The 18,607-nt window shown below is 37.1% G+C and overlaps 1 protein-coding gene across 18 annotated transcripts in view; it reads right to left on the bottom strand.

The window, feature by feature from the left end:
* CEP170 (centrosomal protein 170) overlaps positions 1 to 18,607 on the bottom strand; it is a 129,618-nt gene that overhangs the window by 44,217 nt on the left and 66,794 nt on the right. For 10 of the 18 annotated variants that reach the window (XM_015127526.3, XM_077998185.1, XM_015127542.3 and 7 more), the window contains exons 10-12: positions 18,302 to 18,595; positions 5,073 to 5,222; positions 1,662 to 1,788 (exon numbers count right to left, since the gene is read on the bottom strand). In XM_015127526.3, coding sequence (XP_014983012.2) covers positions 1,662 to 1,788; positions 5,073 to 5,222; positions 18,302 to 18,595 — 571 coding nt within the window. The remainder of the gene's footprint in view (positions 1 to 1,661; positions 1,789 to 5,072; positions 5,223 to 18,301; positions 18,596 to 18,607) is intronic. The other 8 variants (XM_015127551.3, XM_077998203.1, XM_001091819.5 and 5 more) reach the window with 1 other exon arrangement.

Raw genomic sequence — 18,607 nt, 5'->3', positions numbered from 1 at the left:
TCATTTAAATATGATGAATAGAAATGAGATCATGAAAGCTAAGTGGTCTATTATTTTTTATAACAAGGGTAGAACTTTGCTTTTCACAGATAATACTTAATAATTTTATAACAGATTCTTTGGTAAATTTATCTAGCCTTCCGTCTGGTTTCTTTGTTTCCTAAACACAGGGTATATGAAGCAAATGACTCTGTTCCCTCAAAAGAATTTTTGGTAATACTATCAATAACTTCTAGATTCTAATATAAATAAATGATGTAGCTTTTCTAGTACACTGCTATGTAGCTTCCTCAAATACTTGTAATACTTACAAAATTCTTAAAACAGATTTTTGGGGTGCCACAAGCCTGAGACAAAACAAATTTCCATTTGCAACCAGAACAAAATTAAGAAAACAGATAAAAACCACGTACAAAACCTCATCGAGGGTCTTTTTGTTTTTTAACTGTAAATGGGTATTTATTTTTCAACTTGGATAAGTTTTTTATTTTGATTTTTTATTGTAAGTTGACAATGTATATTTGTATATGTTTATCGTGTATAAAATGTTGACCATAAATACAATGTGAAATAATTAAATCAAGCTACTTAGCATATTCATCACCTCAAAGAGTAAACATTTTTTGTGATGAGAACATCTAAAAGGTGCAATACTACATTATTAACTATATTCACCAGGCTGTGCTGTAGACCTCAGGAAAAAACAAGCTGCTTCCTCCTGTCTAGCTGAGATTTTGTACCTTTTGACCACCATCTCCTCATCCCCTTTCAGGGTCTTAACTAATGAACAAAATGCAATAATGAAATCCTTGAAGGCAAACAATTTCATTTTGTTTAAATAAATTTCATTTTGTTTGTAATAAAAATCATACTACATAGATTTGTAAGATTATTAATTTCTTTTTCATTAAATGTATCACATGAAGTAGGCACTCAATAAATACCTGTTGTATTTATGAATGAAATCATTTAGACCTGTCTTCAACTTATTTTTAAATTTTAACTTATATATACAATATATATATGCTTCATCTACATATGTAATATATATACACACATATATATTATGCTTCATCTACAAATTATTTCCTTATCTTCAGTTAAGATTATACTTTAATGAGAGCTGCATCATTAGTCAAAATCATATCTTAAGATATCAGCATATCAGAAAGAGTAGGAAGAATTTTTATTTAAAAGTAAAAACACAAAATTTAAAAACCATTCTTATTTTCAACAGCAGAAATTTACAACTAAAAGGAAAAGTGCCTTGGAATGAACTATTAAATCCAAGCTGGTGTCTGTTCACCTGTCCTTAGAAGTCTCAACTTATGAAGTCCACAGAATTTCTCAAAAAACAGTTTTATCACTTTGAATTTGTCCCCTGCTTAATATCCCTCAAAATATACAATATCTAATAAAAATCAGCGTTTTACTTATAAAATAAATTCATGTATCAGCATGAGAATATGTGAACTGTTTATTTAGGTTTAACTTCCTTCTTACTATATAGATTTGGCTTGTTTTTATAATAACAACTGATATATGATTCACAAAAAACAGAAGGAAAGAGTAAGAGAAAGAGAGAGAAATGGCGAAAGAGAAGAAAAAAGGGATAAAGAATGAAAGGGAGGAGGAATGAAAGAGAGAAAGAGAAAGAATACCATTCTCTAAAGGAAGAGGTGCAGAAAATTCCATTATCCTTTCTTCTTGATCATGCCTTGTATGATTGGCAGCCAAACTAGCCCACTGTGACACCCAACGCTTGCTTCCAGATGAAGATGTGCCTTCCTAAAGGGGAAAAATAAGAAAACGAAATCATGCAGCCTGGTCATATCTGAGTCTCATGAAAGACAATTTCATTTAGTCACAGTAACTTGTCATACAAACCCATAAGTAAACCTCACCTTGCTATATTATCATTTATTACATTTTCTCTTACATAAAATAAAAATTCTCTAGAAAATAAAGATTTTCTCTGAAAACAAACTATGTTACTAAATGAAACTGTTTTGTTAAATTCTCAATGAAAAATCTCTAGAGAAGCCAAGGCTTCATATGAAAACTGTAATGACAACTAGGGAGTGGAAAGCTATGACGGAAACTTTATTTTGAACTAGTCAAAACAAATATTTCATTGAAAGTGTCAGATTTGGGCCGGGCATGGTGGCTGACGCCTGTAATCCAAGTACTTTGGGAGGCTGAGGTGGGCAGATAACGAGGTCAGGAAATTGAGACCATCCTAGCCAACGTGGTGAAACCCTGTCTCTACTAAAAACACAAAAATTAGTTGGGCATGGTGGCGCATGCCTACAATCCCAGCTACTCGGGAGGCTGAGGCAGATGAATGGCATGAAACCAGGAGGTGGAGGTTGCAGTGAGCTGAGATCACGCCACTGCACTCCAGCCTGGCAACAGAGCGAGACTTTGTCTCAAAAAGAAAAAAAAAGTGCCAGGTTTGATAGATTAATAATGACAAGCTAAACACTGAAGAAGTGAAGACTTCAAATAGATAAATCACTACATGATTTCAAGAATAGTATGTAAGAATAGTAAGTATAGGCCAGGTGTGGTGGCTCATGCCTGTAATCCCAGCATTTTACGAGGCCAAGGCGGGTAGACCACCTGAGGTCAGGAGTTCAAGACCATCCTGGCCAACACGGTGAAACCCTGTCTCTACTAAAAACACAAAAATTAGCCGGGCGTGGTGGCATGCACCTGTAGTCCCAGCTACTTGTGAGGGTGAGGCAGGGGAATCTCGTGAACCCGGGAGGCGGAGGTTGCAGTGAGTTGAGATTGTGCCACTGCACTCCAGCCTGGGTGACAGAGCGAGACTCTGCCTCAAAAAAAAAAAAAAGAAAAAAAAAAAAAGAATAGTAGGTATAGAGAATGACACACATACAGTGAAGCCTCCTAAGGATACTAAAGCCTGCTGCATCCTTAATCCCACCCAAGGTTTTCTGTTACCTGCCCACATTTCTGAGTAGTGAAGGTGGTACCAGAGCCATGTGGACCATGTTAAGAATACCAACAGTATGAGTGTCACTGACACACGCTTATGTAAAACCATTCTGTGAAGTATTCTAAATGGCCTGTTAGGTAATTCCTACAGAAGAACTTACTAGGGCTATAGCTTTTGCTTGGCAGGGGTTCAGGGAATAGAGAAGAGAGAAGAGAGTCTATTTAAATTCACATTTACCAAAACCATTCCTGGGTTACTCAGAATGGCAACATATTGCCTCAAATAACTATCACCTGCTTTCAATAAGTAAATTACACATCTCATAAAACAGGAACCAGAATTAAAATTCTCCCAATCATGGGGAAATAATGAGCCCTAAAATACAGTAATTGCTTTGACAGTTTTCAGGAAGTAGACCATATAAAGAAACAATTTTAACATTAATAAACAAACATATAGGTCTATTTACCTGTATGTAAAAAACAAATCTTATTTATACTTAATACAAATGTTAACATTTTATTTATATTTTCTTTATTTATACCTTAAGATTTTCTTTTATATTTCATTTTTTTTCTTTTATTTTCCATTTTATATTAATTTATATTTGTATGTTTAATTAGCTTATTTCCTGAGAGACACTATAGCATGAGTGAGAGAATGAAAGCTTCCATTTAATGCTAGTTCTTATTATCTGAGTAAATAATAATTAATACTTCTGCCTTAGATACTTTTTTTTACATTTCTTTTTGACACATCAATGTGGTATGAAATTCTTTTTTTTTTTGAGACGGAGTCTCGCTCTGTCGCCCAGGCTGGAGTGCAGTGGCCGGATCTCAGCTCACTGCAAGCCCTGCCTCCCGGGTTTACGCCATTCTCCTGCCTCAGCCTCCTGAGTAGCTGGGACTACAGGCGCCCGCCACCTTGCCCGGCTAATTTTTTTGTATTTTTTTTAAGTAGAGATGGGGTTTCACCGTGTTAGCCAGGATGGTCTCGATCTCCTGACCTCGTGATCCGCCCATCTCGGCCTCCCAAAGTGCTGGGATTACAGGCTTGAGCCACCACGCCCGGCTGTATGAAATTCTAATATCATTTCTGATAAAGGTAAAAAACATTTGTTAAGTGCATAAATCTCAGGCAAGTAATACGCTGGATGCTTTATATACTTCATTAAATTCTCTGTAAATAGATTTTATCAAAAATGCCATTTGTGTAGATGAGAAAACAGAAGATAAGGGAGAAGTGACTGATTCAAAAGCTCTGAGCTAAAAGTGGCAGCTCTGGGTCAGATCTTTCTAGCTCTACTATACATACTGACTATAATTATCATAACCAAGCAATCCTTAATTAGTTTCATATTATTGTAAGTATATCCTGGGCTGTACTGTATTTGCAGTTACTGAGGTATATAAATTGTATCTATTAGGCAGTGCCCCAGTGCATGTTTCCTGGTATGATATATAGGAAACATATACTTCCAAGAAACCATAAGCAGCATATGTTTCTTGTTTTATCTCATAATGCCAATCAGAACTATGAGCATATAGCTCATTAACTGCTTACTGAAACATAGTATTTTCCTCATTGACAAAATAATATTTTTAAAACTTAATAAAAATTAAAGTTGAATTATTATAAAATTGCTTTAGGCTTTCATTAGAAAATAAATTTGTAAAAATTTAGTTCTTAGAAGCATTTTATAAGGAGATACATTAATTGCTTAAAATAATGTAATTTACAAATGATAAGAATTCAGGCTGGGTGCGGTGGCTCACGCCTATAATCCTCACAATTTGGGAGGCTGAGGTGGGTGGATCACTTGAGGTCAGGAGTTCGAGACTAGCCTGACCAACATGGTGAAACCCTGTCTCTACTAAAAATACGAAATTAGCCGGGCATGGCAGTGCACATCTATAATCACAGCTACTTGGGAGGCTGATGCAGGATAATCACTTGAACTCAGACGGCAGAGGTTGCAGTGAGCCGAGATCGTGCCATTGCACTCCAGCCTGGGCAACAGAGTAAAACTCCGTCTTGGACCAAAAAAAAAAAAAAAAAAAAAAATAGAATTTATACTTTATGCATACAATAGGTACACAGAACAGATGTATACCTCTGAGTGGTGAAATCCAGATGTAGTTAGTGGTTTTCTTTCTTCCATTACTGCTGCAGCGGAACTGAGAGCCCAATCTTTTATTAGATCTTTATGTTTTTCATTGATAATAGGCCTATTATAATCCTGATTGTCATCTACTCCAAACACCTAGAGGGAAAAATTATTTTATAAATGAAAATGAAAAGTCTGAGCACAAGATTAATATGTGAATAATATAATTAACTTCAGAGGCAAATAAAAATATTCTAAATTAATTTTAATAGTTAATTTCAAAACTAAGGAAAACTTCTTGAATGACAGTAACAGCTAATTGTGATAGCTGGAAAGGAAAGCAGGCAGACACAGCTTATGTGAAAGTAATTATCCTTTTTCCTTTTCTCTTTTTTTTTTTTTAGACAGAGTTTCACTCTTGCTGCCCAGGCTAGAATACAATGGCCTGATCTCGGCTCACTGCAAACTCCGCCTCCAGGGTTCAAGCGATTCTCCTGCCTCTGCCTCCCAAGCAGCTGGGATTACAGGCGTGCGCCACCACACCTGGCTAATTTTGTATTTTTAGTAAAGACAAGGTTTTTCCATGTTGGTCAGGCTGGTCTCAAACTCCAAACCTCAGGTGATCCGCCCACCTTGGCCTCCCAAACTGCTGGGATTACAGGCGTGAGCCAACGCGCCCGGCTGAAAGTAACTATCCTTTTTTTTAACATTTAGCAAATGTCCTGTTTGATTAAAAAAAAAGAAATATTCAAGACATATTTTACTTGTTAAAAGATGTAATACGCTGGGCGCGGTGGCACACACCTGTAATCCCAGCATTTTGGGAGGCCGAGGTGAGCAGATCACTTGAGGTCAGGAGTTCCAGACCAGCCTGGCCAACATGGTGAAACCCCGTTTCTACTAAAAATACAACAATTAGCTGGTACCACGCGCTTGTAGTCCCAGCTACTTGGGAGGCTGAGGCAAGAAAATAGCTTGAACCCAGGAGGCAGAGGTTACAGTGAGCTGACATCAGGCCAATGCATTCCAGCCTGGGCGAAAAAGTGAGACCCTGTTTAAAAAAAAAAAAAAAAGATTTAATAATGTTGTTAAACACTACAATAATGCAAAGAGTTAGAAATAAGAGTATCTCTTCCGTTTCTTTTCAGCTTCTTTGCTCTATTATTTTTGTGATACCTGTTGGAAAACTATGAACATGTGGCTCATTTTATCTGTTCCTTCCCCATCAGTGTTTACCATTTACATATCTGAGTTACAGTTACACATATAATTTTCTAAGATGCCATTTTATTATATAATTGCAACATAGTGGATAGCATAATTTTCAAACTGTATTTGCCTAACAATCACTTAAAGACCTTTGTTTGAAATGCAGATTCCAGGCGTATTCAAAATTAACTGCTTAAAAAAGCAAGTTGTCAATGTCCAACACTTTTGAAAAGTTCTAAATACAAAGACAAACAATGGTGTGCTTCTCTTTTACGGGCAGGACCTAAGTCTTACTCATTTCCTGGCACATAATAGGCCCTGGATGTCGTAGAACAGATTGGAAAAATTTTAGGCATATAAATTTTAACATTCTATTCTGCTATTAAATCTCCACTTTGTTCCCAATTTTTATTCTTTATAGTTATTGTTTGTGGCTCTGATTATTACAATCTAGAAAAATATCATGTGTTTGAATGAGCAATTTGCAGACAGGATCTTTAGGATATAACCAGAGAGCCTTCACTTTCTATAAGGAGAAACTACCTCAGGCTCAACTGTTTTCTGGCATAAAGTTTTAATGGTCTTATAGTACAGCTATCTGATAAGCTCTGAAGTTCACATTTAGTGAAACAGATATCAGACTTTCTCATTCATTAAAACTTGAAAATTTTACCACTAGATGGCCTTATTACTTAATATTTAATTCTAACATAACCATAATTATCAAGAATTATGATTTAATATTCCTTGAACTCCTCAATATTTAAATTATCTTTGCTTTAGGAGCAAATTACACATTATTTTAAATCAAATATGAATTTTAATACATGGAAGCACAGTGTACACAAGGTAAAAAACAAAAACTGCTTAGTTTTGCTTAACATTAGGGTGACTTAACAGCAGTGAAAAAACCAGAGTATAACCTGTGTCCTCTACCTTTATCCCCCACGTGCACAGAAAGCAAATTATAGCTATTCAAGTTATTTGTGTCCATCTTTAAAAATGTTAATCATTCCTAACTCAAGTCATTGAACTCCAATTTTACTGGTTTATTTCCTTATTTTATAATTACTAACAAAAATCTAACTCAAGTTTGAAAGTAAAAATAACCACATAAGTACTTGCATTTTTGCATCTCTTTGACATGTGATTTAGAAATTACCTTGAGTGATTTTCTGATTAATATTTAATTCTAATCAACACTAAAAACTTGATTTCCTCAAACATCTAAGTACCAGCAGTTTCAAATAAAATATCATGAACCTCTCTAAATCACTTCTGACACCACTTTGAAATGACAACAAAAAACACACACAGAACTAATCCTGTGAGGAAGTGGAGCTGAAGTTAGACAGAAAATACTTGGATGACGCTCAACAGATTCCTTTTAAAGCATATAGAGACAGCTATACATACATTATTAAGTAACAATTATTTCTTCTCCAAACAAGTGGTAGGGCCTGACCTATTACGCTGTGGGGAAAGAAGCCTTCAAGTTTCACATCTGTTTTGATAATGTTTTGAAAAATTAATGATAGCAATGACTACCAGTCCAGATTGAAATCCGTATCTATTCGTTTCTTCGTCTAAGAAGAAAAACATCCACTTGTGACAACTTTTATGTGAAAACAAAGACATAAATTTTATACTGTCTATATACTTAAAGTTAGTGTACTTTTCACACTTATAAAAGATACCTACAATCTGAAAAAAAAGGGCTGATAATTGTACAGAACTTGAGAGCTCCTCAAAACCAAGATCAAGTATACTAGGTTCTCTCACTTTTCATTCTAGATTCTGGTCCTAGGTGATTTCACCTAGGAACATGCAAGGCTTCACTTCAATTACCAACTATAGATGTTGCTTACTGTCATCCCGCCTGCTGGAAGGGGCTCAAAGATATTTCTTTTTTTTTTTTTTTTTGAGATGGAGTCTTGCTCTGTTGCCCAGGCTGGAGTGCAGTGGTGCGATCTCGCCTCACTGCAAGCTCCACCTCCTGGGTTCCCGCCATTCTCCTGCCTCAGTCTCCCAAGTAGCTGGGGTTACAGGCGCCCACCACCAGGTCTGGCTAATTTTTTGTATTTTTAGTAGAGACAGGGTTTCACTGTGTTAGCCAGGATGGTCTCGATCTCCTGACCTCGGGATCCGCCCGCCTCGGCCTCCCAAAGTGCTGGGATTACAGGCGTGAGCCATGACGCCTGGCCTCAAAGGTATTTCAAACACAGTATCTCAGCTCTAGGCTCATGATTCTCTTCTCTGGTCTGGTCTCAATCAAAATCCCAAATATGTGATAGTACAAAATCCAGGTCTTTCATTCAGCTAGAACTTCTGTAGGCTAGAAGTCCACAGTGGGGAAGGAGATGAGATACCTAATATTTATGCTTGCACCCCAAGTTTGTCAGTCTCTAATTCTTCCAGAGTAGGATCAAAGGCAGGAAAATAGGACAGGAGTAGAAAACTTCTTTGTGAACTTGCACTTGCCCGCAGAGCTGTCTGGGCTTGGCAGACAGACAACTCGTTTGTACTGGGGGTAGGAAGTGGGTTTCACATGTTCTCTCCTACAGTTCCCCCGATCTGAGTAGACACATCTCTATTTGTGGAATGAGCCGTGACCCCTCCCCCATGGCCTCTAGGTTTGGGGTAAAAAGGCAGTACCTCCCTCCCTTTCCCACTCCAACAACATGAAACAATCTTTTCTTCTGAATACATTTGTGGATTTGGCATTTCACATCCAAAGCTCCGTGGCTACTGTAAACAATTTTAACAACCTGTTACTGAGGAATGGCACTTACTCTCCGCAGGCAGGCTACTCGGCCAGTCACTGCAGGGGATTACAAAATCTATGACGGTCTTTGCTTTTGAGGAGGTTAGGTCTAATAAAGGAGCTTATAAAAAGAAGAGGATGTCACCTGAAAGAACCATGCAGGAATATTCTGTAATTAAAACCAAATATCCATAAGAACCAAACTAGATTTTTAGATTTTAGTTTTAAGTTTAAAGAGACTAAACATTCTCCAGATAACGAACTCGTACAATACAAACCAAACCTATGAAAAGTTTGATTCTGATTTTTTTCACTAGCATATTATGATCATAGTCATTATTATTTAAAAGCTCAGTCTGTGCAAAGAAAGTCCACAGTGTCCAATTCTGAAATCAGAATGGTGAGGATGGGGGATACAGGGTCAATTTTCGTGGTGATAAATATCCTACCTACTGAATATTTGCAGAGAGGTCAAAATTTACATTTAGTAACATCAGATACAGGAAGCTTGCTGATTGTGACAGAAAACAGAGATCACTGTGCACGAAGAGAAGTGCCGTGGGGTAAGATGTAGGCACAGAAATATAGTAATACAACATAGAGCAAAACAATTCAATAGCAATAGTGCTAATTTATTAGCTTAAAAAATATCCAAATTAGTTGGAATTCAGAATTCATCTTTCCACAGAAATGAGAAATATAATGGCAGATTAAATACCTCACTTCTACAGTCTTATTTTAAAGTAACAACAGAATAATAGTATTGCATTAGTATATCAATCACATCAAGGTGTCCAAGTAAAAATGTAGTCAAGTTTCAACCTCAGATAACCAGAACATCTTTCTCCTCAATGAGCAAATGAGCAAAGACTTCTTGGGTAAGGAGAACAGGGTCTCTGTTAGATCAAACCAACAGTAGAGGTTCCCATGGCCCATGAAAATAATTTAACACATAATTACTTTAAGAATTATGCAGAATTCTAGCCACTAGGGTCAAAGAACTAAATCAGGATGATTTAAGAGGAGAATTTATTTTTGTAACTGTCCATGAAAATCTAATTTTACTTTTAAAAAGAAAAATCCCTTAAAATTCAATGGAATAAACTATTCTGAATATGAAACACTGTGATTTTTATCGCATATTTGTAATCAACTTTTACATGTAAAATTCAGACAGAATTATTAGAAGAGCACAGAAAGGGAGCCAGGAGAGACATTTTATCATTTATCCTGGTACACAAATAAATAGAAGTACACACACATTCAGAGCAGTGTTACAACAGCCAAAGGAAGAAGCCACACAATTATCCATCTGCGGATGAATGGATGAAGAAAATGTGGTTTATGCACACAGTAAGATATTTATTCAGCCATAAAAAGGAATGAGCAGGGCGTGGTGGCTCATGCCTCACTTTGGGAGGTCGAGGTGGGTGGATCACCTGAGGTGAGGAGTTTGAGACCGGCCTAGCCAACATGGCGAAACCCCCTCTCTACTAAAAATACAAAAATTAGCCGGGCGTGGTGGCATATGCCTGCAGTCCCAGCTACTAGCGGGGCTGAGACAGGAGAATCGCTTGAGCCCGGGAGGTGGAGGTTACAGTGAGCTGAGATCACGCCACTGCACTCTAGCCTGGGCAGCAGAACAAGACCCTGTCTCAAAAAATAAACAAAAAAAAAAATTAAAAAAAAAAAAAAAAGAATGAAGAGCTGATACAGGTTACAACACATGTGAACCTTGAAAACATTATTCCAGGTGAAAGTAGTTGGTCACAAAAGGCCATATATAGTATGATTCCATTTATATAAAATGTGCAGAATAAGCAAATCCATAGAGACAAAAAGTGTGGGTACCAGGAGGCCGGGAGAGGAAGGAATGGGAAATGGCTGCTTAATGATGAAGAGATTTTGTTTCGCAGTGATGAAAATGCCCTGAAATTAAGATAGTGCTGATGGTTGCACTCCCTTGTGAATGTACTAAAAGCCACTGTATTGTACACTTTAAATGGCTAAAACAGTTAATTTTATATTATACGAATTTTACCTCATATTTTCTTTAAATGGGACTCTATGTTTTGTTTTTTTTTTTTTTTGGGACAGGGTCTCATTCTGTTGCCCAGGCTGGAGTGCAGTGGTGTGATCTCAGCTCACTGCAACCTCCACCTCCCGGGTTCAAGCGATTCTCCTGCCTCAGCCTCCCGAGTAGCGGGGATTACAGGCTCATGTCAGATGCTCTGCTATATTTTTTGTATTTTTAGTAGAGACGGGGTTTCACTGTGTTAGCCAGGATGGTCTTGATCTCCTGACCTTGTGATCTGCCTGCCTCAGCCTCCCAAAGTGCTGGGATTACAGGCGTCAGCCACCGCACCCAGCCTCTATCTTCTTCCTTTGCTCCTCTGTCTGGGTGAAAACATGTTCTTAAATCTTTGTCTTCCCTCTTAACCTAACTTGTGTCCCTGATTCTCCCCACTCCTTAGAAGTCTTACATCCATAATCTCTTCCCTCCCATCCCTTCCTACATCTTTCTCAATTTGCTCTTTATTTAATATCTTCAAATTATACTTAGATCTCATTTAATGCCTCTAAAATTAAAATGTCCAATTTCTCTTCTCTTTATGGTTCATTCCCTTGTCATGCATTTCCTCTTATAGTCTCTACAAGCTGGCTGTTCATCAATAATCATATTTCTCTTTCCTTGCCAAGCAGATTTTCCAGCTGGAAGCTGCCAGGTAGGTATTGCTAGGAACTCAAAGGTAAGTCTAGTTTTTTTATCACAGCATCTCCCCAAAATTTATACATTTCTTTTTCTTCTAAGACTATCTATCTATCTATCTATCTATCTATCTATCTATCTATCTATCTATCCATCCATCTATCTATCTTTGCAGCTTTCATACTTAATATTACAAAGCTAAGTTTATAATACATAGAAGGTTTTAAACTATGTATTTTAACAAGTTATTTTGGAATCAAGATATAAACTAGTTTCAGCATATAAAAATGCAGAAAAATTTCTTTGTGGGGCCCCGGTTGGATTTAATCAATCTATAAATTCATTGAAATAAATTAGCCAATATACAATGAATCATATACAAATGCTAACAAATGAAAAAGCAGGTCACAAATTTTTCTTTCTCATTCATTCACATTCAAAAGATATTTATTGAGTGTCTATTACATGCCAGACACTGTTCTAGACACAAGGGATACAGATGTGAACAAGACAAATAACATCATCTTAGAGTAGACAAACAGAAAATAAACCAGATGGAAGTGAGTTCTATAAAGAAAACAGAACACGGTAATCTGATGGAGAGATATAAGCAGTGAATGATGGAGCTACTTTAAATACAGTGGTGGGTAAAAGCCACTTCAAAGTGAATTATGACATGAGTATAGAGTTTCCATTTTACAAGACAAAAAATTACAGAGATGGATGGTGGTGATGGTTGTGCAACATCATAAATGTATTTAATAACACTAAACTCTACACTTAAAAATTGTTAAGATGATAAATTTTATGTTATATATATTTTCCACAATAAAAAGATGGAAGGAATAAATAAAATGAATTATGAGAAGCTAGGCATGCCAAAAACACAAGGAAGAACTTATTAGATTGAGGGCACAGTAAGTGGAAAGTTCCTCAAAGAGGAAAATAAACAGAATTTCATACAACAAGAGAGAAAGGAAAATGAGGGCAAACCTATTATGTTAGGCCTGTGACTGAATAAAAGGTGAGGGTTCCCTCGTGAAGCTTTGGAAATTAACATCGCAGAAGAGGGTTTCTTATACCTAGGAAGGAGGCGGCAGAGGTCAAGAAGGTTTGGGGAGAATTGATCAGAGGAACCAAAAGTAAACTTTCCTGGTATAAATTAAAAAGAAAAAGTTCTCAATATAGAAAAAATTGCTCAGTCAAAAATAAAAATGCTGACTCTTTTATCAAAGTCTTCTCCTGTTGTCCAAGGCTCTTATTTGATCTTCTACTCCTTGAGTTCCCATGCACATCTAATTTTCTATTTGAGTGGACTTTGGACATCCTGCCTTTCTCTGAGTTCTATGTGGCACTGTCTACATAGATTTTGATTCTAGTTTATCATCATTTCCTTGGGTCTTACTTGGATCTCATCTTAAATCTTGCTGTGACTTTCAGGGTTTGGAATATTTTCCCAGGGTCCAGGTCCTCAGCACCGACTTTCTTGAGCTGTTTGACTCACTTCTGTAAAGGTTCTTCCTCCCGTGTTTCTAGTTTTGTTACAGGTCTCCTGGCTCTAGATTCTTCCCTACCAACTGTTGCCTATAGAACCAGCAGTGACCAGGCCCTATGAGGGAAGAAAAGACGCTAATAAGAGGCTATGTGGGGGAGATATATTGACACAATGAACAAGAATCAAAACTCGGGACAAGAAAAGTATCTGGCAGAGTTGTCTATGGTATGAAATTGATGAGAAGAAATATCGCTTTTAAGAAGATAGTTCCTCAAGCCCTCCACAATGATCAAGATTTTTTCTTGTTCATTTAATGTTTAGCTTTCTGTTCTTACCGCAAGTTTCTCCTATTTAGCTTAGGAGGCTAGGAAGTAACCCTGACGAGGTCCTCCTCTTGCCTCAGTGGTTATCTCTTTTGATGGAAGAGTGGAGAGAAGAAACTGGTACTGTGATGGGAAGGTAGTTATCAGAGAGGCCAAAGGAGAGAGGGTTGGGAGAGATATTACTACTATGAGAGATAAATGCCTTTAGGCGGTCAACAGCACTTTCTTATAGTGTATTTCCATGTAAACTTAGATGTAAAACTTAAGAGGTCTTTACCAATATCAGGTATTTGTGTTAACATTTTAAAGGTGAATTTGATGACATGCATAAAATAAGGTGATCTATTGACAGAGACAGCCCCAAAATACAAACCCAAATGCTGTAATCTCATAACCTGGCGACAGAAAAAGAGGGTAGCTCACTATCTTTTAACTACTACCAGTACAGAAAAATAAGGAGACAGCAGTTTAATTTGGTCATCTCTTTAAAGAAACCCTATTTCAATGTTACACAACTCTTCCCAAGGTAAGATGCGAATACATGGTTTGCTCATCTTCTTTAGACCAAGAATAACAATGTATTTTGGAGAAAAACTGAAAAGGCATATTCTGTGCTCATCATAGTTAACATCATTGTATCATGTGATACTGTTGCTTACTGGCTTCTCTTCACTCTGCTTTTGATTCCAAGGTGCTACATATTCCTTTGGTTTTCTCTTATTCCTGTTTGATACTTTCCACTTTCCTTTGTTCACTTTTCTCCTTTGTCCATCAATGTTGGTGTTGCTGAGATTTTCATACTTTAGTTCCTCTCACCCTACACGTTTTCTCTGATTGATCTCATCTCATATTTTGTATTCAATTACTGCTATGGTTTGGATGTGGTTTGTCCCTGCCAAAACTCATGTAGAAGTTTAATTGAAAGTGTGACAGTGTTGGGAGGTGAGGCCTATGGGAGGTGTTTGTGTCAAAAAGGCAGATCTCTCATGAACATATTAATGCTGTCTTGTGAGTTCGTGTTCTCATGGGAATGGATTTGTTCCCTTCATAGTAGACTGTTATAAAGTGAGGCAGCCCCTCGTTTTGCCTTTTTGCGTATGTCCACTTCTCCTCTGACTTTCTCTACCATGTTTTGACCCAGCATGTAGCCCTTAACATAAGCCAGCCATATGTGCAGCTATGCTCTAGAATGTCCCAGCCTGCAGAATTGTGAGCTAAATAAACCTCTTTTCTTTATAAGCTACCCAGTCTCAGATATAGTAACACAACACATACTAAGACAGCTGCCCTCTATTGTCTAATAATTCCCAGATTCCAAGATCTGGGCTATTTTTAGCCCAGACCTCTTACCTAAGATCTAGGCATTAGCTGATTGACTACTGGACATGACAGCAGCTTTTAGATTGCCTTCTGTGCTTCTGGCATTTCCAGTGTTCAATCCATACTTCACATTTCTGACAGTGACTTGACCATATCATTGCCCTACTTAAATGTTTTCAATGATTCCCCACTGCCTTTGGCATTAAAGTCCTTAGTATGATATATAAGGAACTTCAACACCAAGTCCAATCTCATCTCTTCAAAAGTAACTTGGTCCTCTGAACAAGTCATGTGTGCTCCTGTGCTTTCGAATAGGCTGTTCCATATTTCCGGAAAACTCTACCTAGCATGCCTGTTATGGGATTAATTACATATGTTTCACCACTAGCTCAGCTGGCAATATTTATTGAGGACATTTTATATGCTGACACTAGGTTCCTACAGTGATGGAGTTTACATTTGTTTGTGTCTCTCTCCAATGGGAGTGGGGAGGCAAATGAATAAACAGTGAACTAGTGAAGCAGTAATAAAGTTTATGATTAAAGTGAAACAAGTGGATGACAGTGACTACTTTTTTTTTTTTTTCACTGGATGACTAAAGACTTCTCTGAGGAAGGAATGTTCTCTGAGGCAGACCTGAGATCTCCTTTTGGAAGCTACTGGTAGCTTTCCTCCAACAACTTTATTTTTAAAGTCTTGGTTTTTGTCTGTGTATATCTATTCCAGTACACAGCCATTTCTTGAGGGAAAGAGCTCAGTCTTTTCATTATGACTCACCCTCTCCTAGACACAAAGCCTGACACATAGTTAATGTTGCATTAAAGTTGCTAAATAAACGAATCAATGAAATAGAACACATCTCAAATGATGACGTGAAAAAGAAGAGTTAGACCACATGAACGTTTCCAGGACAAAAGAGCATTTAAGTTCAGACAAACAACAGCTGATGGCCCCAACTTCCATCCCACACACCCAAACTTCAAAATGGAGAAACTGGATGACAACACTCGTCCAGGCAACTTGATATGATGCCTGTATCTACTCCTATCCTCCCAAAGTGCTTTTTCTGCCTTCCTTCTGGCTGTTGTTGGTCTTTGTTTTCTTCATACCCACAGGTTACTTCATCTAACTCAGGCATATGATTCCTGGTTCTACGCTTTTGTTTTCCCAGAGCCTGACTGTAATTAGCCCGAATATGGCTTTGAGCTTTATGTGGATTCAAGCTAATGGAATCTTAGCTTTTTTTCTTTGGTAGTCACAAGATAATGTAGTGAGCTTTGTTCTTCCCAGCAATATGGTCTCAGCTTCATTTTCTGGTTTATACAAACTAAGAAAGTCTTTGAACTATGTACCTGGGCACCTACTATCATTACTCCTTTAAATGACTCCTGCTCTAAAGCCTTGGGTTTCTCGATCCATAGTGAGACCATATAATTTGCTGTCAAAATGGACTCTGAGAATAAAAAATGATGCTTATGACAATTGTAGGCAACAGGTGTAAACCAGGTTTTGTGGCCACCCTCTCTATCCAGCAGTTTCCGAAGAGTTTCATCTGCTACAATGACTTCTTTCTTGGCTTTCTGCTATCCTGGTCAAGCTAGGTCCTCACACTGTCACTTCCACTGTGGTTTTATATTTGACTCTTTCAGTGCTGAAAGAACATTCTGGGATTTGTTAATACTTGATGTAGAGATTCAAATGTGGAAACTCCTAATAACAGTAATGATAAAGTAACACTTATACAGCAATATAATAAGATGGGTATTGTGATAAGCCTTTTATATGTTTTATTGAATTCTTTTTATAATCTAGTGATACCTCCTCTGTTTCAGAGATAAAAGAAACTGAGGCTTAAAGAGGTTACTTTACCCAAGGGCACACACTAGCACATGCAAAGTTTATATTTAATCCCAGATCTGTCTGCTTACAAGTGTTCATGTTCTTAAATTGCACGCGCTCTCTGTCTGTCTGTCTGTCTCTCTATCTATATATATAATCCTTCACTGCAAAATAATCTTTTAATGGGAAAACATCAGCCATTATGATCAGTCATTAAGAAACATTAGATGTTTCTTAAACACTATACTTCTCTTATTAACAACTATAACATTGCTCACCTATTTCCCAGACAATGGGTCTCCAAAAGTTTGGAGTTGAGCAGCCCAGTGGTAAACTTTAAGCATGTACTCCACAATAAATGTATGCTTAGAAATTATACATACTCTTTTACAGTGTAGTAAGAGATTTTATACACTATAGGACACAATCCAAAATAAAAATTAAAAATATGAAAATAAAAGTAAACATAAGCTTTAATATTTTTCCTGCATCCCAAAGGGTTATCTTAGCTTGCCCTCCTCCCTGAGAGGCCATTCCAGAAACTTATCATCTAAATAAGTGCATCTCAAATGTTAATGTGCACGTTAGTCAACTGGAGATCTCATTTGTAATGTAGATTTTGACTTGGTATATATAGGATGGGCCTGAGAAACTGCATTTCTAACAAGCTTCCAAGTAATATTTATGCTGCTAACCCATGGAGCAGATTTGAGTAACAAGAATTTAAACAAAAGATTAATGTTAAGCCAAACGGATACTGCTATTTTTCAAGAGGTAATATCAGGTTGGTGCAAAAGTCACTGCGGTTCTTGCCATTGAAAGTAATGGCAAAAACCGCAGTGACTTTTTCAACTACCTTGGTAGCGGATTCTAAAGTCAACCTTTCATGACCATTGGCAAAACCGAGAAAAATTACTTTTTAAACCATGCAACAATCCTTACACATACTAACCAGTAATATCAAAGAACATACTTGAAATGTAGATAACCATCATGACTGGGCATATACTTGGCTAAACCAGTAAACTAAATCATAACCAACTGATTTTGTTTTCATATACTTCTATCACCAATGACAGCAGTGAATACAAATTAAGAAAAAATACAGACAAAGAACAAAGCTAAAATATGGATTTTCATCTGCTTCCAACATGAAATCAGTAGGCGGGAAATCTGTGGTTAACTGTCATTGGCTAATATCTACATTTATGTTAACAGAGTTACAGCAATGTTTGTTGGTTGGTTGCTTCTTTTTATTTTTAAAATAAATGCAAAGCAAGAACGTCCAAAGCATAATATTTTTAAAACCTATCTTTAATTTACACAAATTTAAAAGGTCCAAACCTTTTAAATGTACAGAGCTTTATGTATGAAACTCAGGCAAATGCAGAGTATCAGCAAATAAAATCACAAAGCATGTTGGTCTTACTGTTAGTCTTGCAGTTCCCTAACAAAACCCTAAAATTCACAAACCACTGACTTCATGACAACATCTCATGCTGACTCTCCAATAATTTCCACCAGTCAAATACACCGCACAACGACTAAGATCACACTCAAATTTCAGTTATTTACCTTGTCAATCATTTTTCTTGCTTCCACTTCCTCACTGTTGGGATTCTCTAACTCAATGGTATAAGTACCCTTGTCACTTTGGTCATCATCATTATCCTTTTCAGAAGTAGCAGAAGTTGCTTGATTTTTTAACATTTTATCCATCTCCTGGCTTGGTCTGTGCCCAAGACTCCCTGAACTTCTTAACAATGCAGTTTGTAGGAAGGGTATTGACACCGATGGCTCCTCTGATTTCTGTTTTAACAATTTCCCATGTGGAACACCATGCCCCCCTCTGTGATGCGCAGAGCTAGTCTGTAAAGACAA

This window comes from Macaca mulatta, chromosome 1, assembly GCF_049350105.2.
Source record: "Macaca mulatta isolate MMU2019108-1 chromosome 1, T2T-MMU8v2.0, whole genome shotgun sequence".
NCBI classification, from domain to species: Eukaryota; Metazoa; Chordata; class Mammalia; order Primates; family Cercopithecidae; genus Macaca; species Macaca mulatta.
The sequence above is the reverse complement of the archived record's forward strand: the minus strand, read 5'-3'. Positions and strand labels throughout refer to the sequence as shown.